At 40.3% G+C, this 27360-nt stretch overlaps 1 protein-coding gene across 1 annotated transcript in view; it reads left to right on the plus strand.

Moving 5' to 3' along the window:
* The window catches only part of CCDC83 (coiled-coil domain containing 83), a 71396-nt gene that overhangs the window by 25977 nt on the left and 18059 nt on the right, over positions 1–27360 (plus strand). Inside the window, exons 4-7 of the mRNA XM_023209130.2 lie at positions 2559–2721; positions 6222–6389; positions 13435–13526; positions 17104–17172. Of these exons, the coding sequence (XP_023064898.2) occupies positions 2559–2721; positions 6222–6389; positions 13435–13526; positions 17104–17172 (492 nt within the window). The remainder of the gene's footprint in view (positions 1–2558; positions 2722–6221; positions 6390–13434; positions 13527–17103; positions 17173–27360) is intronic.

Raw genomic sequence — 27360 nt, forward strand, 5'->3', positions numbered from 1 at the left:
GTGTTGGAATTACAGGCGTGACCCACCACACCCTGCCTTGTGTGGGTCTGTTTCTGAGTTCTCTGTTCTCTTCAGTTGATCTCTATGCCTATCCCTCTGCCTATACCATATAGTCTTGATTACTATAGCTATATAATACATCTTGAAATAAGGTAAATTATTTCCTCTTACTTTATTCTTGTTTTTCAAAATCATCTTAGCTATACTGGTTCCTTTGTCTTCCCATATAAATTTTAGAATTATCTTGTATATGTTTGCCCCCCCCCCCCCACCCAAAGAAAACTTACTAAGCTTTACATAGGGATTATATTAAAGCTGTATATCAAAATTGGGATATCTTTACTATGCTGTCTTCCAATCCATGAACATGATGTTTCTCCATTTATTTAGCTCTTGTTTTATTTTTATTTAATTAATTTATTTATTGAGACAGGATCCCCTTCAGTCACCCAGGCTTGAGTGCAGTGGCACAATTACAGCTCACTGCAGCCTCAACCTTCTGGGCTCCCACCTCAGCCTTCCAAGTAGCTGGGACTACAGGCGTGGACCACCACACCTGGCTAATTTTAAAATTTTTTGTAGAGACAGGGTTTCACCATGTTGCCCAGGCTGGGCTTGAACTCCTAAGCTCAAGCAACTCACCTGCCTTGGCCTTCCAAAGTGCAGGGATTACAGGCAGGAGCCACTGTGCTGGGCCCAGATCTTGATTTTTTTTTTTTTTTTAAACAGCATTTTCTAGCTTTCACTACGCAAGTCCATGTTTTGTTAGATATTTTCACTGGGTCTAGCATTCTAGATTGACAGTTCTTTACTTTCATCACATAAAAAATAATGTGCCACTTCCTATTACGTTTCTCCTAGCTAGCATGGTTTCTGATGAAACATGTTCTGACATAGTTTGAGTACCCCTTAACTGAAATGCTTGGGACCAGAAGTGTTTCCAGTTTCAGATTCTTTTAGATTTTGGAATATTCGCATATACAGAATGATATATCTTGGGGGTGGGACTCAAGTCTAAACATGAAATTCATTTATGTTGCATATACACCTTATATACATAGCCTGAAGTTAACTTTATTTTTCCCTTGGGGATGTTGAAAAAACTGTGTTTGGCATGCCTGCATTTTGACTGCAACCTGTCACATGACAACAGGTGTGTTATTTTCCATCTGTGGCATCATGTTAGTACTCAAGAAGTTTCAGAATTTAGGCTGGACATAGTGGCTCATGCCTGTAATTCCAGCACTTTGGGAGGCCAAAGCGGATGGATCACCTGGGGTCAGGAATTCGAGACCAGCCTGGCCAACATGGTGAAATCCCGTCTCTACCAAAAATACAAAAAAAAAAAAAAAAATTAGCCGGGTGTGGTGGTGGGCGCCTATAATCCCAGCTACTTGGAAGGCTGAGGCAGGAGAATCACTTGAATCGGGGAGGCAGAGGTTGCAGTGAGGAAGATCACACCACTGCACTCCAGCCTGGGTGACAGAGCAAGACTCCATCTCAAAAAAAAAAAAAAAAAAAAAAAGTTTCAGATTTTAGAGCATTTCAGATTTTGAGTTTTCTTATTTTTATTTTTTGAAACTGGGTCTTTCTCTGTTACCCAACCTGGAGTGCAGTGGTGTGATCATAGCTCACTGTAACCTCAAACTCCTGGGCTAAAGCAATGCCTCCCTCAGCCTGTAGCTGAGACTACAGGCACCACCATGCCTGCCTAAATTTTAAATTTTTTATAGAGACAGAGTCTCACTATGTTGTCCAGGCTTGTCTTGAACTCCTGGCCTCAAGTAATTCCTCCACCTCTGCCTCCCAAAGCACTGGAATTACAGGCATGAACCACTACACGCTGCCCAGATTTTGGATATTCTAATTAGGTATGCCCTGTACACTAATTTTTTTTCCCCTATAGGTAAGGTGTGGCTTTTCTCTGACTGCTTTTAAGACTTTTCCCTTGTATTTAGTTTTCAGAAGTTTGATTATGATGTGTCTTAACATGAATTTCTTTCTGCTTATCTTGTTTGGGGTATGCTCAGCTTCTTGAATTCATAGGCTTATGTCTCTTGGAAATTTGAGAAGTTTCCAGCCATTATTTATTTGAGTACTTTTTCAGTCCCGCCCTCTTTCTCTCCCTCTAATACTCCAATAACATGAATCTTTTGTTATAGGCCAGGCTTGCTGGCTCATACCTGTAATTCCAGCACTTTGAGAGGCCAAGGGAGTTTCAGAGCAGCATAGCAACATAGCAAGAACTCATCTCTAAAAAAAAAAAAGTATTAAAAATAATAATTCTAAAATGTCAGCCACCTTAGTAGGACATTTTTGTATAATGTCGTAAGACTCTAGATCTTACTTGTAATCTTCTGTTTTACCTAGCTTTTATTGGCATTGCTCTGCCAGCGGAAGTAGGGATACCACCTCATCATGCCTGGTGGAAGGAGAAGTCCAGGCTTCCTAGTTGGCTTCCAGTGACACCCAAAGGCGGGGAGCTTCTTGACTCTATTTTCAGGAAAAACAGTGTACATAGTTGATCAAACATGAATTACTGTTGATTTTCATGATAGAATAGCCGCTTAAAAGAAGAACAGATTTGGCACATACGGCATCTACTAAAGGAACTGAGTGAAGAGAAGGCAGAGGGATTGCCAGTTGTAACAAGAGAGGATGTTGAAGAAGCAATGAAGGAAAAATGGAAGTTTGAAAGAAACCAGGAAAAAAACTTGAGAGGTGATTTAGGAACATAGAAAACTATCATAGAATTGTGCCAAGTTATTTCTTGAATATATTAATGCTTTATTCTTCCAATATGTTCAAAGTGCTGTGAGTGTATTTTAAATGGCATCATTACCACCACAACCACAAACACATGTAGGTAAATGGGCAGGAGAGGGAAATAATAAAGTGGGTAGAGGTAATGAAGCCAAACAAGGAGGTGGAAGAAGGGTAGTGATCAAAAACTGATGAAATTTATCTGACTGTTTTTTGAGATAGGGTATACTTCAGTTACCCAGGGCTGGAGTGCAGTGGTGCAATCTCAGCTTACTGCAATCTTAACCGCCCGGGCTCATGCAGTCCTCCCACCTCAGCCTCTCAAGTAGCTGGGACTCCAGGTGCACACCACCATGCCTGGGAATTTTGTTCCTTTTTTGTAGAGATGAGGTCTTGCTATGTTGCACAGGCTGCTCTTGAACTCCTGGGCTCAAGGGATAGTCCTACCTCAGTCTCCCAAAGTTCTAGGATTACAGGCATGAGCCACCACGCCTGGCCTCACCTGACTCTTACAACAGGACAGTATCCTGTTAAACACCATTACTCTTAGTAGTATTTTATTCTTTTTCTTTTTTAATTCTGTTGTTTGGTGGTTTCATTGGCTTCAGCTTCAGTTTAGATTTGGGAATGATAAGGCGAATATAACCATGAAAAGTATTTCCCCCAATATCTCTAAGGGAGCCAAGCACCCCATTAGGGGGAAATAGGGATTAGGGTTGGGAAAGGGGAAGTTTGGAGAACATGGGTAGTAATGACACTAGGTGCAGGCAATGAAAGACCCAGGGCATACTCTTGTTGTAGGCTTAGGAAATACCATGGTACTGAGGGTAAATCATGCAGTTCTGACATACTCATTTTGAAATTCCTATTTCTTCATTCTAAACTTGCTGCTAAGATTTCTAGGACCACTTTTTCCAAAACCTCCATAAATAACATCCCTGCTAGGAAGCTGGAAAACACGAGAAAGAGACCTAAGTGCTATCATTTGTTAGCCCTTAGGAAATCCACGTATTTCTGGATTTCTCCAAGTGCCTACTTAGCTGAGCACTTTGCACAAAGCAGACTCTCCACTCAATAGATATTTGTTGTTTTGAGTGAAATCATTTCCAAGACCAAACATCAACAGGCAAGTTTCATTTTTAGGGGAGTCCAAAACTGTTCCCATAGACCTCTTCCTACCCCAAGTCTCTTCATTGGCAATAGGGATGTCATGACATGGTAGATAGTATATTTTGCACGACTTCTTTCCAAGAGAGTTCTGCTTACATTTGGAAGGAATACTTTAATAAGTCCCTTGAGATGGGAGTGAGACCCCAAAGGATGCTCAGGTATACTCATTAAACTGCCTTCTAAAGGAATGGGCCCAGTTAGTTGAGATATGCCTGTTTATGGTTTGGGCTGAGCATGGGGATGTGTCATACAAGACTGGGCCACAATGCATGGCTAAGCACAGTAGAGGAGGACTGAACATGTATGGGAAGAAAGGAAGCTCACAGACATGGAGGAAGAAAGGGAAAGTAAGAGAACAGAAGTGTCTGGAAAACATTTCCAAGGTAGTCACTTTATGTCCCAGGTAGTCCCTTGCAACTCATTTTGGTGTGGAGCAGCAGCAGGTGCTTCACCTGTCAGCTTGCTAGAATGCCAATTCCCAGGCCCCACCCAGCCCTACTGAATCAGAATCTGCATTCTGACAAGATCCTGGGGGATTCCTATGCACAATAAGGTTTGAAAACTACTGCTGCAACCCTTTTCATCCAACTTTTAGTAAGGACTCTTTCAGTTGCAAGGATAAAAAATCCAACTCAAACTAGCCTAAGCATAAAGGAGATGTTAGTCTTTTCACATCACTTAACACAGAAAGACAGAGTGCTTCTCACCTGGATGCAAGGCCTCATATGCTGTCAGATCTCAGCTTAAACAAACAAAAATCTCTGGGGCGTGTGTGTTACTAGAAGGGAAGGGAAAAGGTTCTAATTAGAAAAACAGCCACTACATCCATCTCCCTTTTACAATCTTCAGTGACATCTACCAACCCTCCCCTCAGAGGCCAAATGGGGCACAGGCCTGAGACAGTAGCAGTCTGCTTGAATGAGAGAACAACTGCCCATCTAGGTTATGGTAGTATTAATAATTTTTTAATGAAAATAACAAGCACAATTTGTTAAGAGATTTTAAATATAGTATCTTGTGGCCAGGCACGGTGGCTCATGCCTGTAATCCCAGCACTTTGGGAGGTCAAGGCGGGCAGATTGCCTGAGGTCAGCAGTTCGAGACCGGCCTGGCCAACATAGTGAAACACTGTCTCTACTAAAAATACAAAAATTAGCTGGGAGTGTTGGTGGGTGCCTGTGATCTCAGCTACTTGGGAGGCTGGGCAGGAGAATCACTTGAACATGGGAGGAGGTTGCAGTGAGCCGAGATCATGCCACTGCACTCCAGTCTGGGCAACAGAGTGAAACTACATCTCAAAAAAAAAAAAAAAAAAAAAAAAAATAGTATCTCGTGTACATCTTTGGAAAAAGATGAGTCCTGAGTCCTTCTGGGCCTCTGAACTGAAGAATATCACCCTGGCCTGATTGAAATGCTTCAGTCATTCAACAGACATTTATTGAGCACCAACTAATTGCCAGGCTCTGTGCTAAGTGCTGGATTTACAGAGATGAATATAATGTAGTCTTGCCTTCAAAGAACTCTCAAACAAAGTGATATATGGTGATGAGACAGCCATTAAGTTCGTTGTACTTGACTCTTTTGTAATGCTTCTTTTTCAGAAATATTCAGCAACATGATATTTGGCCTAAAGATTAAATAGAATATCCTGTTCAGCAAACAAAGTTTATATCCTTGAAATAGTTCAATATTTGTATATTTAACTTGGGAACTTACCTATCACTCCGATTTTACCAAAGGGTGGGGGAGAAGAATTGTTAGTATGACCATCAGAGGCTATTATTTCATACAAGAGAAATCCAAACAAATGAAGTTTAGATGACTGCATCAAACAATTTACTTACAAAAATGGTTGCCAAGGACCTGGGAAGGACACAAGTTGAAATCACTTTTGCTCAGAGGGTATAATGGCCAGAAAAATGACAATTTACTAATAAAGAATACATATCATATGATACACTATACAAAATAGGACCTTTATTAAGCTATCACAAGAATGATGTAAACTTGCAGCTTCCTAGGCATATGAGTTGTCTATTATGTATTTCAATCAACCCTCAAACCACACATCTACTTTATAATCATAAGTTTAATTTTACTTAGATTGTGAATCAGGAGAGATAGATAACAATAGTTTGAATAGTTTAGAATTCCCTAAATTTTAGATATCAAATAGTATTTATGAGTTAACAGTATTTTAATATCAGATCTTAACTTCTTAAAACCAGATTGCAACATATAATGGTTACAAGGAAAACAGAAATGACACAGTGTCTTTTTTTCAACAGATATGCGCATGCAAATAAGTAATGCTGAGAAACTATTTCTTGAGAAACTCAGTGAAAAGGAATATTGGGAGGAGTACAAGAATGTAGGGAGTGAACGACATGCTAAACTCATTACCTCCTTACAAAATGACATCAACACAGTTAAAGAGAATGCAGAGAAAATGTCAGGTCAGTTGCAACAAAACTAGTTCAAGTTCAATAAAAAACATATTTAGTAGGGCATACATTGGTGGAAGAAAAAAGTGCATACTCCCTGAATCACTCATTACTCTGCTGTCAGCACAAGCAGCTGTGAGCCTAAGGGTAAAGGTGGAGGGAGGAAGCAAAAAAATGATCCCAGGACCACCTGTGAAACTGAGAAGGGGAAATAAAGAAATGGGCGGGTGGGGAGTGGTGTGGAGAAGCCCTGTGACCAACTGACTTTAAGAAAGAAGTTTCTGGCTGGATGCGGTGGCTCATGCCTGTAATCTCAGCACTTTGGGAGCCTGAGGCTGGAGAATCGCTTGAGCTCAGAAGTTTGAGACCAGCCTGGGCAACATAATGAGACCATATCTGTACAAAAACAATTTAAAAATCAGTTGGGCGTGGTGGCTCGTGCCTGTAGCCCCAGTTACTTGAGAGGCTGAGATGGGAGGATCAGTTGAGCCCCAGGGTCAAGGCTGTAGGGAGCCGTGATTGTGCTACTGCATTCCAGCCTGGGTGACAGAGCAGACTTTGTCTCAAAAAAAGAAGAAAGAAGCTTCATTCAATGGATGGGGTCTGTATGTTTCCACACTGGGGGCAAGAGCAATTCCACCAAGATAGAAGTGTCCTGAGGCCAGGTTATATGAGAAAGAGAATTCACGTGGGGCAAGCTAAGTCAGCCTAGCCACACTGGATAGCCAGAATCATCATGGAGAAATGTCAAAGTCAATTAAGTTGTAACCAGGGAAAAACTGGGGAACAAACATGAGATGAGAAGTGGAGAGGCTATAGAGTAGGATGCCATCAGGAGCAATGAAGCTTACCAGGACTGGATCTGGACACGATGAGGGCCAGCTGTCTGTTACTGAGGCAAGCATAGTGGCTTCAAAGAACACCAGAGACCCAGACACAGAAGAGTCATAGGACAGAATTAATGGGGGAAATATGGCCCAAAAGAGTTGCTGTGGGTGGATGACAGTCCAGGACCCAGCTGGAAATAGTGCCCTGCATTGTGGAGGGGTTCCTGTGGGTGGTTCCCATGTTGCGCTGTCAGGGCTTTCTGCTTGTGGACCAATTTGTATGTAAGTTTCTCAGCTTAGGGCCTCTGCACCACAGTGGTCGTCTAAACTTGGCCCCATATCAGTCTGGGCTTGGAGTTCCAATTTGTCAAAAGGTTCTTCTTCTGAAAAGAGAATGAGAGTGCCAGCCTGCTACTCCCTCTGTCCCCACTCAAATCCTCTCCCACTATTACCAATTTCTTATATAGCAGTCAGAAATATTCTATGCATATACATACATATATATGTATATATCAGAAATAGCATGCTATATATATGATGGCTCACTTGCTTTTCATGTAACAATATGAACATCCTTCTAAATCAGTATATCTTAATACTGCCTCATTCTTCCAGTGGTTGCATTGTTTTATTGTACCTTTTTTTTTTTTTTTTTTTGAGACAGGGTCTCACTCTGTCACTCAGGCTGAAGTGCAGTTGCGTGAACACAGCTCACTGCAGCCTCAACTTCCCAGGCTCAAACGATCCTCCCAACTCAACCTCCTGAGTAGCTGGGAGAGCAGGCATGTGCCACCATATCTAGCTAATTTTATTTATTTTTGTAGAGGTCTCACTGTGTTTCCCAGGCTGGTAACCATAATTTTTTTGACCAGTTTCTTACACATAAGCATTAAGGTTGTTTCTAGTCTTTTACTATTACAAATAATGCTGCAATAACTATCCTTACACATATCTTGTTGTCCTGTGACAAATATTCTTGTATTTATGTCATTTCATTTATGTGCGTCTCTGAAAGAAATGGTTGTGTGAAACAGACTGTTTATTTTACTGTGATAAATGTGGCCCTCCATAAAGGTTGTACCAAGCGGTACTTCTACCAGTATGCATGAGGACCTATTTTCCCACATCTTCAACAACAGGGGCTGGTATCCAAATTTTTGTTCTTTGTCAGTCTTATGGGTAGAAAATGGTATCTCATTGTAGTTTTAATTTCCATTTCTTTTATTAAAAGTGATACTGAATGTGTCTTTTCATAACTTCAAGAGCCGTATGAATTTCCTTTTCCATGAACCATTTGTTCACATCCGTCACCCATTTTTCTATTGTGTTTTGGCACTCTTTACATTTTAAAGAAATTAGCTGTTTAACTGTGATATAAATTGCAAATATTTTTCCCATTTGTCATTAGTTTTTTTGTTTGTGGGTTTTTTTAATGAAGAAATGTTGTGCTTTTAAAGTGCCCAACTTATCAGTCTTTGATTTTATGTTTATGAGATTACAAATGACTTCTCCAATATTTTATTCTAAAATTTTTATGGTTTTGTTTCCATATTTAAGTCATTGTTTTTGTGTGAGAGCGCAATCCAACTTCATTTTTTTACCAAATGGTTTTCCAGGTGTTCCAACATCATTTATCATCAATTTTTACCCTACTGATTTGAAGTGCTAACTTTATTATACTTTAATTCCTCATATATATCTGAATCTTTTTCTCTACTCTCTATTCTGATTCACTGATCTGCCTACGCATTTGTTAACCAGCAGAATACTTTTTAAAAGTTACTGTTCTGGTAGTTTCCAAATTTTTAAATATTTTAGCCAGTATTTATTTTATATTTTTAAAGTAGGAAAAGTGATCTTCTAATATAAATTTAACCCATTACCTTGATCAGAAGTTTGGATGATTGGGCCAGGCATGGTGTCTCACGCCTGTAATCACAGCATTTTGGGGAGTCCACGGTGGGTGGGTCACCTGAGCTCAGAGGTTAGAGACAAGCCTGGGCAACAGGGTGAAACTCCATCTCTACCAAAAATACAAAGTTAGCTGGGTGTGGTGCCACACACCTGCAGTTCCAGCTACTTGGGAGGCTTAGGTGGGAGGATCACCTGAGCCTAGTAGGCAGAGGTTGCAGTGAGCCAAGATTGCACCACTGCACTCCAGTCTGGGCAACAGAGACCTTGTCTTAAATTAATTAATTAATTATTAACTAGGATGATTTCTTTGACTTTAAATTTTCATGTGGTTATATTCAACTTTGGGGTGGTAAAAACATTTATATATTGAATTACTTGCTGGTCAAGCCATGGGGCGCAGCCATAAGAAAATGGTTGTTATGGGCTTGTATTATTTTCCATTAGTTTTAGGGACTTCTCTTAACCATCCAGGTAGCAGCAGCCACTCCACCAGGGGAACTATTAAAACATGTTGGGAACCACTAACTGGACACAATGAATATGAGCAAGACTCTTAAATCAATCTATCTGAAGGCTTACTACCATCATCCCCTCTTTTTCTCGTACCTTCTACATAGGCTTCCTTCTTTCATGATTTTCCTGGAATTCTCCTCCAATGATTATGGGGTTTGTGTTAGTTAGGCTGCTTTATATGCAAAGAACAGAGATAGCCTCAGGCTATTGTTGGGTGCTGGGAGGTTGCTGTAAGTGAAACAGGATATTAAAACTTTTTAAAGTCTCAGTTTACAATGAAGTGGCAAAATGAGATGAGATACCGCCACATAGATTTGCAATTTGATGAAGAAGAAAACCAGTTTCACACCTTTGACCATCGAATTCCAGTCTATACAAGAAGTTAGAGAGGAAAAGGTTGTTAGAAATTAGGGGGCAACTTTTGGAAAGAGCTCTTGGTGTGCTATCGGTCCTACTCTTTCCCCCACCAAGGAGTAAGTAAAAGGTAATTCATCCTCCATCTCAAATCTGGGTGAAAGGTCTTCAGAGAGATTTCTCAGATGGTTCAGTATGTGTCCCCTGTAGTTTGGGCATTCAGGTCTAGTTTATGACTCATCCCTGAGAAATCTAGGGAATACATGGCTGAGGAGCTAACGGCGCTGACAGCAGAACACAGAAGAGATGGCTGCTGCCCTGGGCTGGGCCTGCACTCCCGAGTTTGTCAGGGCAAAGAATGGAGGAGTGTTTCTTGTCGACTTGTTATGAGAGAGTGTTGGGGAACAGTCATGTGAAATCTTGCCTGAGACAGCTGACTAGGGTGTTGGGGGCTGGTGATAGGTCCCCAACAGAAAAATAGGGAATTTGTTTGTGTGGGAGGGGAGTGCAGAATTGAAAACCAGGGACCAACAGAAAAGTTGTTACCAACTTCTAAGGACAGTACTTGCCCTGGATCAAGGGAATGCAGATGAAATACCATTTGAAATGGGAAGCTTGTCCTCCAAAGAACCTACTAAAACACTCCCATGAGACAATGCATCAGCCTTAAATGCCATCTAGGTCCCGAAAGTGGACATGAGCTTGAGACAGTATCAGTCAAGTGAGAGCTTTCTTACCGTTTTCCATACTCCCCTCTTTCCTTCAGCACTGAGAGAAGAATCATGGAAGCTCAAGGCAGAGGAAATGGCAGCAGGCCCAAGTTAGGAAGGGGGATTGGCATAACTTTGAAAGAAGTTTAAATTGTTCCAATATTCTGGACATATTAATTACTTGTTGGAGGACTTTTTGTTACCACAAAGAAACCAGAAGTCATAGGATTTACCATATATTTTATTGAGCAGAAGTCAATAGGCTCACAGTATGAGTTTTAAAGGAAAGAGACAAAAATTAAGTTGCTTGACTTCCCAACAGTAATGCTTGTTGGCTGTAACACAAACAGGAAAGGGAAGACTGAAGACAGAATAATATCAGAGGTGGTTCTAGGCATGGCTCCTCCCGACATTTCTCTCCCCTGATCTGTGACTGTCCCTCTCATTGATGCCTCTGCTTTGCTCTGCATACCTGTCCCCCTTCTCTTCTACTTCCCACAAAACAGTTCTTGCAGTATTCTCCAGCCCAGTTCTAAAGACAGCTGGTGCCATCATCCACCTCATCAAAGATGACCAACAGCCTTTGTCCATACCACCTCATGGGTCACCAGTCAGCCCCGGCACAAACTGTTCCTCAGTCACCTGCCTTATTCAGCAGCCTCCCCTGAAACCCAGGGTTGGGAGCAGAAAACACTTAGATCTGCTTCCCTGAACTTTAGCTAGAATGGGATATTGGGATACCAGTATAGAAAACAGTCACTAACACATCCAGGCCAAGACTACTTCTCCTCAATAAAAGGAAAAGGAACCTTAGATTAAGCCCAGGAATAGAGAAGGTGAGAGGTTATTACAAGTCATTAGATAACTACAGTCACACAGCATTTTTATTTTTGTCCTTTACTGGGGCACAGGACAGGGATTCTTAAGAGTTCTTTGTATACTAACAGCGAAATTTTTAAAATTAGTTTCAAGACTCCTTACAAAAAAGTAACGTTGCTTCTTTGAATGTTACTTTTCTTGCCTATAAAATCAGAGTCCCTAGGTGATCTCCAAGAGGACTCACATTTCTAGCATCTGCTTATCCATGTCTTGTCTAATCCTTACAAGTTCCGTTGAGTTAGATATAATTAGGCCAGTTTAAAGATAAGAAAACAGAGGCCCAGAGAAGTTAACTGCCTTAACCAAACTCACAATGTTAGTAACAAATGGAACAGGAATTTGAACTGAGATGTGTTAGGCCCCAAATCCATCTGCTTCAAATAGTCCCCTGAATCTGATTCAGTGAGTTGGGGCAGCTCTAAAGAGATTACTACCTGGCCAGTGTTTCTGCTAGCTCCTGCTCAGTTTGCTCCAAAAGGGGCTGAGAAGAGGCCACTGCCACAGTAGAGGGTCACCACAATGGAGCTATGTGACCCCAGAAGTCAGAGAAGAGTAGATAACAAAGCTCTCAACAGGCCATGGAGGAGTAAACCAAAGCAGAGCCAGACACAGCAGGAAAGGTGCAACAGTGCAAAGCAAACTTTAGCCAGTACAGTTTGGGGTCAGCTTCTGGGAAGGGACCCCATTAGATGGGATGTCTGAGAAGCAAGGAGTCTTCTGCACAGTCCTAATCTCCAAGGCTCCCATTTGCAGTGTCTGGAGCTTTTACAAGGAGACTTTTACATGCCCCTACTTTCTTTGGCTGCATTCACCAATAAATGATTGTTACCAGAAGCATCATCTGAATCACAAAGGGTAACAATGAGATTCTCACATTCACCCTTGTGCTGAGTACTGTGTTTTTAAGAAGAAAAATGGTCCATACAATTTTATATGGAAGTTGGAAGAGAATCAAATATGAACATTGCTTTTTCAGTATTAATAAGGCAATAGAAAAAGCTACATCTTTAGTCAGAGTGTATTTGATAATCTTTTTAAATTATTTATAGCAAAGAATATTTCATGTTATCAAGCTCCAGGTTTTATGGTTTCTTTTAGATGCTAAGAATGTAAAATCCATTATGCTCCTGATCCATTGCAACTTTTAGATTGATTATTGTGTTTTGTGGGGTAGAAGTTCAAATAAATAACCAGCATTAAGCTGATGGGCTGGGGTGAATTGAAAAAAGAAATTCCATCAGAAAATGAGTTTGGAAGGATTAAAATATTCATGAGATTAGTTCAAATAAGTAAGAAAAATGCAGGCTGTATAAACGGGAATATGTAGGTTGGAATAATAAAACCTTGCACTTCTTATTCTCTAGATGTCAAATTAGACTAACTCCAAAAACCTCGTTCTGTCTTTCCTGCCCCAGGAAACACATGCCAAGAATAGTGGAAATCTAGTTAGATGGAGTCAGACAGAATGCTACTCGAATAGATAATAAAGTCTTCATATTTCTGTTGTGGAGTAGTAAGTTGTGTGTATGAAGGGTAGACTGCCACACAAATGCTAAATTGTTTGAAATTCTGCCTTTGGAGAGAGAGTCCTTTGAAAATACAAATGTTCTTGTGTAAGAGATCTTAAACTAATTCACATTAACGTATTAGTAAATTCTTAGAGTCTATCTTCCAACTGGAGGAACTAGATTCTTCAGTAAAAATGTACCCTGAAAATTCAGAAAACAAAAAATGTGTAGAAAGGAGAACTGAGGATGATGGAAAATAAAATTTACTGACATCATAGTTTTACCTAGAATCAGCCTTGATAAGGCTTTTAATTTTCTTTTCTGTTTTTTTTTTATTTTTATTTTTTTAAAGAACACTATAAAATCACTCTGGAAGATGCTAGAAAGAAAATAACCAAAGAAACTTTGTTGCAGCTGGACCAAAAGAAGGAATGGGCCACACAGGTATAATTCAATTTTCTTAAAAACAGAACAAAACAAACATTTTCCCACTATTTTTTCTTTGGATATATTATAGTGGTTAAGAACTTTGGATAGATTCTCAGATTTGGGATGCTCAACCTGTAATAATGGCCATAACACAATATTAAAATAAAAGTTTTGAATGATTTATAAAATGAAATATAATTTGTCTAAAAAATACTTTCTTTTATATCCAAACCTAGGAATGTGGATTCTGAAGGTAGATAGTTTGAGTTCAAATCACAGTTCTACACTTACTGGTTGTATAATGGATTTGTTACTTAGCTTTTCTGGGCTTCTGTTTCCTAACCTATAAGATGAAGAATAATACTAGTATTTACCTTAAAGAAATAGTGTGAGGATTAAATGAGATGATTTAAGTACTATAATCTCTCACAAGAAACAAGAGCTCAGTGAATTTTTTCTTTTTTTTTTTTTCTTTTCTTTTTTTTTTTTTTTTTGAGGCAGGATCTTGCTCTGTTGCCCAGGCTGGAGTGCAGTGACACAATCACAGCTCACTGCAGTCTTCACCTCTTGGGCTCAAGCAATTCTCTCGCATCAGCCTCCTGAGTAGCTGGGACTACAGGTGTGTGCCACCACTCTTGGCTAATCAGTGAATTATTAATCAGTTATTTTTTTAAGTATAAGAAATATAGGTTGAATATCCCTTATCTGACACATGTTTCAGATTCTGAATTTTTTCAGATTCTGGAATATTTGTATTATACCAGTTGAGGATCTCAAATCCCCAAATCCAAAATCCAAAGAAGTCCGGGCTGGGTGCAGTGGCACCCTCCTGCAATCCCAGCACTTTGGGAGGCCAAGGCGGGTGGATTGCTTGAACTCAGGAGTTTGAACCAAGCTTGGGCAACAGGGCAAAACCCTGTCTCAGCTAGTCCCAGCTCAGTAGTGCCAGCTACTTGGGACACTGAGGCGGGAGGATTGCTTGAGCCCAGGAGATCAAGGCTGCAGTGAGCCGTATCTGCACCACTGCACTCCAGCATGGGAAACAAAGTGAGACCTTGTCTCAAACAAACAAACAAAACTGAAAAAGTGAAATTCTCCACAATCTGAAATTTTTTGAGTGCCAACATGATGCTCAAAGGAAATGTTCATTGGAGCATTTTAGATTTCAGATTCTCAGATTTTGCATGCTCAACCTGTAATAATGGTTGTAACAAAATATTAAAATAAAAGTTTTGAATGAATTATAAAATGAAATATAATTTGTCTAAAAAGTACTTTCTTATATATCTAAACCTAGAAGAGTGTACTCTACATTGCTGGCACTTTAAAAATTTGGGACATAATATATTTTTGAGGCATAATTTTCAATCTTATATGTTCTCTAATTCCTTTGTTTTTACACAAAATACCTGAATTTTTTTTTTTTTTAACAGTCTTGACCTCTTTTCAAACTATCCTCACCTCAGTGAGGTCCTCACTGAGATTGTCTGTTCATCTGGGACATTCTTTTCTCAGAATCATAAACATCTGGTCTTTTTTCAAAAAGGTTCCTTACTGAATTTCAGTTGCTGTTATTTGTTGCATCCCTGTTGGTTTAGTTGTTCTTTTAGTCTTACTCTCTTATTGCATTATTTTTACTAATTTACACAAATACAGAAGGTTTTGGAAAACTGATCAGCAATCTGTTTGCTCATGCAATTCAGTCACTTTATAAGTGAATCTGACTCACTCACATGGTGAAATCAACCATTAAGTAATCTGACCATAGTTAAGATGATTCAAAGTAGACATATAGGCCAAATAAGCATATAGCTTCAAGCATATATCATGAAGACTGTTCTAAATATTCTTTCAAGCATTTCACATTTAACTCCCTCAGCAATCCAGTATGCTATAGAGACCTGCTAATGAGGAGACTGGAGCACAGAGAAGTTTTATGACTTGCCCAGAGCAAGTGGGAGAATCCAGATTCATTTCAGGAGGGCTCCTTCAGATCACTGCTCCTAATCACTAAACTATACATTTTCCTTTCTCCACATAATGTCAAACACTCACATGCTTGAATGAATTTTCCTCATTTTAGCTGGCTATTTTATCATACTGTTCAACATCCTACAATCACAATGCTGTGCAACCTCAGATACACATTAGAGTCACCTGAGAAATTTTTTTTAACCCAGGTGATGCCTGTATCTCACCCATGGAGAAGGCTGATATATTGCCCTGGGATGTTGTGTGGGCTTCTGGATTTTTCAGTGCTTCTAGGAGATTCAAATGTGTAACTAAGGTTGAAATCACCAATCCACTGTTAGTGAATTCAGCCATTAGCCAATTAACTTCAGTTAGGAGCAGCTTCTTGCTTTTGTCCAAATGAAATTCTATGTTGGAGGAAACTAGAATTATTAGTTGTAGCTGGAGTATAAAAATTCCTGGCTCCTAAGAAATATAGATCCACTTGTAATTTAATAAGCATGACCTAAAGAAAAATTTTTATGGCAAATCTTTCAACTCTTAAAGACTTTAATAGGGCTGGGCATGGTGGCTCACACCTGTAATCCCAGCATTTTGTGAGGCCAAGGCGGGTGGATCACTTGAGGCCATGAGATCAAGACCAGCCTGGCCAACATGGTAAAACCCCGTCTCTACTAAAAATACAAAACTTGGCCAGGCATGGTGGCAGGCACCTGTAATCCCAGCTACTCAGGAGGCTGAGGCAGAAGAATCTCTTGAACCCAGGAGCAGAGGTTGCAGTGAGCCAAAATCACACCACCATACTCCAGCCTAGGTGACAGGGCAAGACTCCATCTCAAAAAAAAAAAAAGACTTTAACATAAATTTACCCTTAACACACTTTTCAATCATTTCTGTACATGTTTATGACCTAGATTATTTTTCTTAATTTTTCTTCTTTTGGTTGTGCCCTTCAGTTACTAAATATTGAACTTGTACTATGGTATCCATATAAAAGCATCTTGCAGAGAAATATAGTTGGTTATTCACTATAAAATTCTTTTCAATATCCATGTAATTGAAAATAAATTTATATTTCATGAACCTACTGACAAAGAAAGACTATTTTGTCTTCTTTGTCTAAAATGCCTTTCTTCAGGAGACAATCCAGCTACAGCCTATCCTGAAACTACTTGCTGTTAGATTTACAAATATGTATGTTGTTATTACTGACATGCAAAATCTTTTCAAATTAAAAAGATAGTAATCTGTTCATGTTTTTGCTATATGTTGGACTATGTCTGTGACTATAAACTTAAAGAATGTTTGATCACTGCAGTTTAACCATCTGAATTGTGAAACATGATTTCACCATAGCAGTCAGATTTGGTCACAATGCAGGTCAATTGAATGGTCAGTTACACATTGTCCAGTTCTCCAAATCACCTATAATAGACAGTGTAAATCAGAAAAAGCAATATAATAGGATAGTAAAGAATGAACAACCAAACCAAAAGTTCTTAAGTATGTTCCTAAAGTAATTGTAGACACAATCTAAATGCAGGTTAACTGCACATCACTGTTGCTAAAATTGTGAATCAGCATGTGGCAACTCGTCCTTAACCCAGAAACTTTCTTTTAGAATGCTGTAAAGCTCATTGACAAGGGCAGCTATCTAGAGATCTGGGAGAATGACTGGCTCAAAAAAGAGGTAAGTGGAATTTATCAAAAACAATTTCTTCGTTCTCACTTTTTTTTTTTTTAACTAGAAATGACTTTTAATTATGAACTGAAGTCATGAGTAAAGCATGGTACCTTGACTGACGAGACAAAATAAAATTCAAGTGGAGTCCTCATCTCACTACAAGCTGTTACTGAACAAATAACATAAATAATCTCAATAATAACCAAAAAAAAGTTGGGGTTTATAATTCACACAGTAAACTCAAATGTGCAAAGTTTCTTTATGTCCTAAAACTTGATTTGGTCTTCCTCATGAGCCTACTTCCTCCTGGGTGATGGGGCAAGTCTAAAGGACCATTCTAAGCTGATTCTCTGCTGGGTTAAATTGCCTCTTTTGGATGACATGGTCTCCTTTGGTCTGTACCACTGATATTTGAACCAGATAATTCTTTGTTATGAAGTACTGTACTGTTTTCCCTAGATTGTACATGCCGGTCATCTGCTCTTCCTTCCATATCTCCTTACCCTCATCTGTCTAGAAAACTCCAACTCATCCTCAGGCTTGGACTTTGATTATCAATTTCCTTGTGAATCATTTTGTAATCCCTCCAGGAAATTTTGGGTGCTCCTTCCCCAGTGTTTCCTTGCTTTATTGTAGCTCTTGCTAAAATATGTTGAAATTGTCTATTTATGCATCTGTCTCATTAATACACAGAGCAGGCTATAGCTTTTCAACTATATGTCCATGGCACCTGATAAATAATCTGTGCTCATTAGTTATTGAATGAATGAATGTCAATGAATATAGATATACTCATTAAAGGCATTAATCAAATAAACAGCTTAGATCATAGGTGAAGGAAGCAGCTAGGTTAAAACCTTTGTGAACTGTTTATTGTAGTTCAAGATGGTAGGCTGCATCCTACCTCTCCTGAGGGCCCACTGAAATAAAATGATAAAAATTATACAAATACAAAAAGAACTCATCCACAAAGAGAACAAGAGGAGTTAACTAGCAGGTGAGATTTCAGAAATCTTCTGAAAGACAAAAAGCAGATGTGAGAGTATGTTGTTGGATGAAACGGGAAGCTATTACTTGGGCCAGATGTTACAAGAGAACTACAGAGGATGTGCAAAACTCAATGTTTTTGGAAACCTGGGAGAGTCTCTGCTCAGAGTCTGTGTGAGCTATAGATGGTGGGAATGGGAACTGGAGCAGAAAACAAGAGGGTTACTTGATGGTCTGAATAGGGAATATCTGTATCAGTAAGCATCCACCATCACCCTCTACAATTTCCCTCAAATACCACCAAAGTGTTTACTTTTGAACTAAGAACCTGATGACTGTCCTCTGAGAACACTAAACAAATTATCAGATAAAGGCAAAGGTTTCTAGTATAGACATTAGATGTTTCTGTGCCCCACAGAAAATCCTTCCTACGTTGGCATTTAGGAAGCCACAACCTAATATCCCACTCCTGCCTTCTCATCCTTTGGGATTTGCCAGTTCACACCACCTGCCATACCACATACAGTCTCCAGTCCACATTCCCATTCAGAGGAAAACTTTGCTATGAAAACAGACCTGTTTACACAGTGGTGGGGAAAATCCATGCCATTCTCCAGACTTTTCTTTAATATAAATAGACATCCAAGGACCACCAGGCATTTGAGTACATTTAGCACAACAGAAGAGAAAGACCAAGTGAATTAACAACAAAATAAAAAGTAAACAATAACAACAAAAACAGCCTGTGGAAGAAATAGAAAAAATTTAGGGAACTGTAAAGGTCTTTTATTAGTATAATCAAAAAATCTGGCCAGACATAGTGGCTCACACTTCTAATCCCAGCACTTTGGGAGGCCAAGGAGGGCAGATCACTTGAGGCCAGGAGTTCAAGACCAGCCTGGCCAACATAGTGAAGCCCCATCTCTACTAAAATTACAAAAGTTACCAGGGCAAGGTGGCGCATGCCACCTTGGGAGGCTACTTGGGAGGCTAAAGTATGAGAATCGCTTGAGCCCGGGAGGAAGAGGTTGCAGTGAGCCAACATCCCGTCAATGCACTCCAGCCTGGGCGACAGAGTGGAAAAACAAAACAAAACAAAAAAATCTGGCCAGGTGCAGTGGCTCACACCTATAATCCCAGCACTTTGGGAGACCAATGTAGGCAGATCACTTGAGTGCAGGAGTTTGAGGCCAGCCTAGGCAACATAGTGAAACTCCATCTCAATATATATATATATATATGTATACTTTTTAAATCTGAGAAGGTATTTTATTTATAGAACAAGATGTTTTAAGAACAAAAATAAAATATAAAACAAGAAATAGACCCGGCATGGTGGCCCACACATGTAATTCCAGCACTTGGGGAAGTCAGTGCAGGAGGATCGCTTTAGCCCAGGAGTTTGAGACCAGCCTGGGCAACATAGTGAAACCCCATCTATACAAAAACTAGAAAAGTTAACCAGGCATGGTGGTGAGCACCTGTAGTCCCAAATACCCCGGAGGCTGAGGTGGGAGGTCTGCTTGAGCTCAGCAGGTCGAGGCTGCAGTCACCTGTGATTAAGCCACTGCACTACAGCCTGGGCAACAGATTGAGACTCTGTCTCAAAAATAAAATAAAATAAAATAGGGAACAGAGAACAACTCTCAAAACAGGGAAGACCACAATACAAAAAAAAAAAAGGGAAGAAGAAAAATAAGAGACATAGAGTACTAATGTAAGAGGTACAATATCCAACTAATACATAGTAATTTCAGAAAGAAAGAATAAGAACCAGAGCAGTGGCTCACTCCTGTAATCCCAACACTTTGGGAAGCTGAGGTGGGAGGACTGCTTGAGCCCAGGCATTCAAGACCAGACTAGGCAACATAGCAAGATCCTGGCTCTACAAAATATAAAAAAAAATTAGCCAGGCATGGTGGTGCATGCCTGTGGTCCCAGCTACTCAGCAGGGCTGAAGTGGGAGAATCACTTGAGTCCAGGAGGTCAAGGCTGCAGTGAGCTATGATCACACCATTGCACTCCTGCTTGGGTGACAGACTGTCTCAAAGAAAGAAAAAAGGGCAAATAGAGGGAAGGAAATCATCAATGAAATAATAGAAGAAAATATCAGGGTTCTGAAAAGGACATGAATTTTCAGAACACCAAGAACAAAAAGAAAATCCTAAAAGTTTCTGGCAGAAGCAGGTGGGGGTGGGGGTGAAGTTAACTACAAAGGAATAAGACCCAAACTGACATTCAATTTTTTCAATAGCAAAGTTCAGATGAAAAATTATTTTTAACTTGGAGTTCTATACTCAGCTAAACTAGATTAAGGACAAATAAAGCTATTTTCAGAAATGCAAGGGCTCACAATACTTCTCATGCTTTCTCAAGAATTTACTTAACCATGTATGTCAGCAAAACAAGAAAGTAAACTGATGAAGAGAAAAACAGGAAACAGTATACTTCCCAGTATACCAGGGAAGAAGTGTCTAAGGATGATAATTATGTTGCAGGCCTAAAAAGCATGCCGTCCAAGTTGAAACTGATCTCAATCCCAGGCTGTAAACCCACATATTCAACAGCCAGCTGTGCAACTCCACCTAAATGCACCGCAGACATCTCAAACTCCTAGACTGACTGCATCTTCCCTTTTTCCCAGAACTGCCTCCTCTCCTACTCTATCTGTCCCACTTAAGGATCCCACCATTATCCAGTCATCCAAGCCAGAAACTTGTGAGTTAAATCACTTCCTGTATATACTCAGGAGATTTGTTCCAGGACCCCCACCCCCACCCCGCCACTTATACCAAAATCCAAGCACACTCAAATCTGGCAGTCAGCCCAGCAGAGCCCATGTTTATAACATGGGTTATAGTATATAGCATGGGTTATAGCGTGTTTATGCTATATACCTCTGTATAGGCAGGTTTTGCATCCCAGGAATAGTGCATTTTTTATATGTGTTTGGTTGAAAAAAATTGGCATGTTGGCCAGGTACAATGGCTCATGCCTGTAATCCCAACACTTTGGGAGGCTGAGGCAGGTGGATCCTGGCCAACATGGTGAAACCCCATCTCCACTAAAAATACAAAAATTAGTCATACGTAGTGGTGGGCACCTATAATCCCAGCTATATAGGAGGCTGAGGCAGGAGAATCACTTGAACCCAGGCAGCAGAGGTTGCAGTGAGTTGAGATTGCACCACCGCACTCCAGCCTGGGTGGCAGAGCGAGACCCCATCTAAAACAAACAAACAAAAAATCTGCATGTGTTGTTCAAGCACTATTTTATTTTTAGTTTATTTATTTATTTATTTACTTTTGAGACAGAGTCTCACTCTGTCGCCCAGGCTGGAATGCAGTGGCATGATCTCAACCCACTGCAACCTCTGCCTCCCAGGTTCAAGTGATTCTTGTGCCTCAGCCTCCCGAGAAGCTGGGATTACAGGCACATGCCACCATGCTCCATCAAATTTTTTTTTTTTTTTTTTTTTTTTGTATTTTTAGTACAGACAGGGTTTCACCGTGTTGGCCAGGCTGGTCTCGAAATCCTGACCTCAAGTGATCCACCAGCCTCGGCCTCCAAAAGTGCTGGTATTACAGGTGTGAGCCACCACCCCCGGCCAAAGAGCCAACTATTTTAGAAATGTTCTTTTCACTCACCACATTCAGAAGGCCTCCAAGTCCCATCAGTTCTACTTTGACCACCTGTCCTTCTCTGCCATCGTCCTATTTCGGGCCTCATTATCTCTCACCCAGATCTTTCAATTGTGTCTTACCTGGTTTTGTTTCCTGCCTAGACTGGAATCTTCCCCTTTCTCCTTCACACTGCCTCAGAGTTATCTTTCTAAAACATAAACCTGCCTGTAGTCCCAGTTACTTGGGAGGATGAGGCAGGAGGATTGCTTGAGCCCAGGAGGCGGAGGTTGTAGTGAGCCAAGATTGTGTCATTGCACTCCAGGCTGGGCAACACAGTGAGACTCTGTCTCAAAACATTAAATTAAATTTTTAAAAAATTTAAAAATTAAATAAAATAAATGATTAAATAATTAAATAAATAAATGAAACATAAACCTGGTCTTGTCAATCTTCTGCATAAAACCGTTCAATGAATGACTCTCCAGTAAGTTCAGAGATTCCAGGAAGCATGAAAGGGGTTTTGCTCTTGACTGCTTTTTAAAAAAATAAATTTTTTTTTTTTTTTTTTTTTTTTTTTGAGACAGAGTCTCACTCTGTCGCCCGGGCTGGAGTGCAGTGGCCGGATTTCAGCTCACTGCAAGCTCCGCCTCCCGGGTTTATGCCATTCTCCTGCCTCAGCCTCCAAGTAGCTGGGACTACAGGCGCCTGCCACCTCGCCCGGCTAGTTTTTTGTATTTTTTAGTAGAGACGGAGTTTCACCGTGTTAGCCAGGATGGTCTCGATCTCCTGACCTCGTGATCCGCCCGTCTCAGCCTCCCAAAGTGCTGGGATTACAGGCTTGAGCCACTGCGCCCAGCAAAAAAATAAACTTTTAAAATCAGTTTTAAATGTACAGAATTATTGCAAGGATACTAAGAGAGTTCTCATATACGCCACAGCCAGTTTCCTCTATTATTGACATCTTACATTGTATGGCACATCTATCATAATAAATGGAGAAGTACGTCTGGCCCACATTGTGTGCCATGCAGAGAAGTTTGAACTCTAGCAGTCAAATAGAGTCATTGAATTCTATTTCTTAGTAGCCTGTTTCTGGTTTATGAGGACAGCGTACCAATCTACCCTACTACTTGAAATTCTCTTTAGATACAAAGTAGCCACCCAACCTGTGCTTCAATGCCATCTATGAAACAAAGTTCATTGCCTTTTGAGGGGACGCACTTCAGCTACATGCAGTTCTTGTTAATGAGTTATTCTTACGTGATTCACAAACATACATCTTCAGCACTAACTGGTGTGTGTCCTCATCTCCGAAACTACATTTTTTTCCCTGCCAAATATTTTCACGTGGATATCCCAAAGACACTTCAAACTCAATGTACCTAAAGCAGAACTCATTAAGTTTCTCCTCAAATATTCTCTCCTCCTTACATTTCTTTTTTCACCATCTGCCCAGACACTCAAGATAAAAATGTCACTGTCAGCTTCTACTCTTTCCTTTTTCTTGCTCTCTATTTGACTGACTATAGTGAGTCTAGGAAACAAGGAATTTAAACATTCATATGCTTTCTATGATAATTGACAATTATCTTTAAATTGTCATTATTAAGTCATGGTGAATAGGAGTTCATACTATCTCCCCAAACTAACTAGGATGAATTCACAATTTTTAAAAAGTTATTAACAATTTTTAAGGCTGGGCATTTTGTTGGCTCATGCCTATAATCCCAGCACTTTAGGAAGCTGAGGCAGGCAAATCACCTGAGGTCAAGAATTCAAGACCAGCCTGGCCAACATGATAAAACCTCATCTCTACAAAAAATACAAAAATTAGCTTGGGCGTGGGCCAGGAGCAGTGGCTCATGCCTGTAATCCCAGCACTTTGGGAGGCTGAGGCAGGAGGATCACCTGAGTTCGGGAGTTAGAGACCAGCCTGATCAACATAGAGAAACCCTGTCTCTACTAAAACTACAAAATTAGCCGGGCGTGATGGTGCATGCCTGCAATCCCAGCTACTCGGGAGGCTGGGACAGGAGAATTGCTTGAACCCGGGAGGCAGAGGTTGCAGTGAGCCGAGATCGTGCCATTGCATTCCAGCCTGGGCAACAAGAATGAAACTCCATCTTAAAAAAAAAAAAAAAAAAAAAAAAAAAATTTACCGGGCATGGTGGAGTGCACCTGTAATCCCAGGTACATGGGAGGCTGAGGCAGGAGAATCACTTGAACCCAGGAGGTGGAGGTTGCACTGAGCAGAGATTGTGCCACTTTACCCCAGCCTGGGCAACAAGAGCGAGACTCAGTCTCAAAAAAAAAATTTTTTTTTTTAAAGGTAATAATTTTAAAACCTCAAGGTGAGCTCAACAGTTAAAGAATATTAGGCAGGGCCGGGCACAGTGGCTTATACCTGTAATCCCAGCACTTTGGGAGGCCGAGGTGGGCGGATCACGAGGTCAGGATATCCAGACCACCCTGGCTAACACGGTGAATCCCTGTCTCTACTAAAAATACAAAAAATTAGCCGGGCACGGTGGCGGGCACCTGTAGTCCCAGCTACTCGGGAGGCTGAGGCAGGAGAATGGCGTGAACCCGGGAGGCGGAGCTTGCAGTGAGCCAAGATCGCGCTGCTGCACTCCAGCCTGGGCGATCAGAGCGAGACTCCGTCTCAAAAAAAGAAAAAGAGTATTAATGAGAGAAATTTACTTCTTATACATTTATTTATTTATTTATTTATTTATTTATTTATTTATTTATTTATTGAGACGGAGTCTCCCTGTGTCTCCCAGACTGGAGTGCAGTGGCACGATCTCGGCTCACTGCAAGCTCCGCCTCCCGGGTTCATGCCATTCTCCTGCCTCAGCCTCCCGAGTAGCTGGGACTACAGGCGCCCGCCACCACGCCCAGCTATTTTTTTTTTGTATTTTTAGTAGAGACGGGGTTTCACCATGTTAGCCAGGATGATCTCGATCTCCTGACCTCGTGATGCACCCGCCTTGGCCTCCCAAAGTGCTGGAATTACAGGCGTGAGCCACCAGGCCCGGCCTATACATTTATTAAATATAAAGTATGATCCTAATCAAATAATTTAACAATACTTTTTTTTTTTTTTTTGAGACGGAGCCTCACTCTGTTGCCCAGGCTTGAGTGCAATGGCACAACCTCGGCTCACTGCAACCTCCGCCTCCCAGGCTCAAGCAATTCTCCTGCCTCAGCCTCCCAATTAGTTGGGATTACAGGCGCCCACCACCACACCTGGCTAATTTTTCTATTTTTTAGTAGAGGCGAGGTTTCACCGTGTTGGTCAGGCTGGTCTCAAAGTCCCGACCTCAGGTGATCCACCAGTCTCGGCCTCCCAAAATGGTGGGATTACAGGTGTGAACCACCTCTCCCGGCCTCAATTCACTTAATCTCATGAGAAGTTATAAATCTTAGGTTTAGGTAAAATGGCTACAAAAAAATTTGCATTTGACTAATAAGGGCTGTTTTCATGACTTGACTCTTCCTACTAAAGCCAGAAATTATGTTTCTGCTTCTCACAGTTCAATGGAAATAAATGACAGGAAAAAAAGTCTAAGTCTAATGGCATCAGGAACAAAAAGAACTTTATAATAAAGAACAAATCACTGGGGCATGGCGGCTCCCACCTGTAATACCAGCACTTCAGGAGCCCAAGGCAGGAGGATTGCTTGAGCCTAGGAGTTTGAGACAAACCTAGGCAATATAGTGAGACCCCATCTCTACAAAAAAAAATTTTTTCTTTAAGTAGCCAGACATGGTGGCACACATCTGTGGTCGCAGCTACTCATGAGGCTGAGATGGGAGGATCACTTGAGCCTGGAAGTTTGAGGCTGTACTGAGCCATGTTCAGGCCACTATACTCCAGCCTGGGTGACAGAATGAGATCCTGTCTCAAAAAATAAAATAAAACAAAATAACAAATCATTTTATGGAAATTTAATAGAGTTAATTTGTCTTTGTTTTAATAAATATTCATTTTTAACATTATTAAATTTACTTGCAAAAGTAATTGAAACTATTTCTGGTACCATCACAAGAACTGAAAATTGCCTGGAAACAGAACAATATATGTTAATTAATTTCTTTGGGGAAAGTTTAGAATGAGTAACAAAGGATATTTAATAACGGAACTAATGAAAATATTTCTCCATTTATATCTCAGCAATAAAGAAATATTTAGATCACTGGGAAGGATACAGAGCTGTTTTGTTACATGATTGTCTTTCTTGTTGTTTTAATTTATAATTATTTTCTTTTTTTCATGTATTAGTTGTAATAAGTAACACTACATGATTTTAATTATCTGGTTTTATTTAGCATGCTTATTAGAAAATGAAGGAAACTGGAATTTCCAAATGATTGAGATTAACAAATGGAAAGCTGGAGAAACTAGACAAAGGGAATCAAGGAAGTTACCATCAGGATTTCAAGTATGAGGAGACATAAGGCTAACTTGTATCTTTCAGGAGAAAATTTCAAGAACATATATTTTAATCAGGATCCTAGGTCCCCAACTTAATGTTTTAACTAAATTCTCTCTCCCAGTTTCTATGTACATTTCTTGGGCATTTTGCTGGGGGGCGGCTGAGGCAGAGAGGGAAATATGGTCTTCCGCTTCTTCCTCCTTTTTACTTTCTGACCCCAGAAATCCAAAGGTGTTTGTAGGGTTATGAAAAAGAACTAGTTTTTATTCCCTAACATTTCAAAAGACTGAGGGGGATAGCTATTGAGGAGCACATTACTATTCTAAAGGGATACGTGATGTCAGAGGAGAGCCTTAGCCTGAAAGAGTGGATGCAACATAGATAAAAGGGCCCCCATTTCCAGCTTTGGAAAGAGACCAAGAACTGTGTGTGCTACCTCCCAAGCATGCCGGCCCTTAGGTCAAACATCTCCCAAATATTGTATTAATTCCTTCTGTTTACAGTGCCTAACTATAATATTTTTTCTCATCCTTTGACAGCTGAAAAATCATAAATTTTCCTTAAGGCATTCAAGCTTGTAATCAACATAATTATCTCTCAACATATGAGATCCTAAAACACCAAACCCTAGCTTTGTAATTTAGTATTATGGACTTAAATGGTTTTACTAAATTGCTTGAGGCAGATTAATAATATATGCCTTTCTTTCTAACTTCAAGCCACCAGCAATATTTAAGCCTTTTCCATGGGACTGTATTGCTTTATAATTATTGGTGGTTTTTATCACTGGATTATAAGCTCTCTTGAGGGAAGGAGCCAAGGCTTATTCACGCTTGCATCCTTCTATATCTAGCTCTGAACCTTGCCCATAATAAGAATTTATGGCCGGGCATGGTGGCTCATGCCTATAATCCCAGGTGTGATGATGAAACCCCGTCTCTACTAAAAATAAAAAATAAAAAAAAATAGCTGGGCGTGATGGCCGGTGCCCGTGGAAGGCACCCATGGAGGCTGAGGCAGGAAATCGCCTGAACCCAGGAGGCAGAGGCTGTGGTGAGCCAAGATCGTGCCACTGCATTCCAGTCTGGGTGACACAGCATAAATAAATAAATAAATAAATAAATAAATAAATAAATAAATAAATA

Source organism: Piliocolobus tephrosceles, chromosome 13 (genome assembly GCF_002776525.5).
Source record: "Piliocolobus tephrosceles isolate RC106 chromosome 13, ASM277652v3, whole genome shotgun sequence".
NCBI classification, from domain to species: Eukaryota; Metazoa; Chordata; class Mammalia; order Primates; family Cercopithecidae; genus Piliocolobus; species Piliocolobus tephrosceles.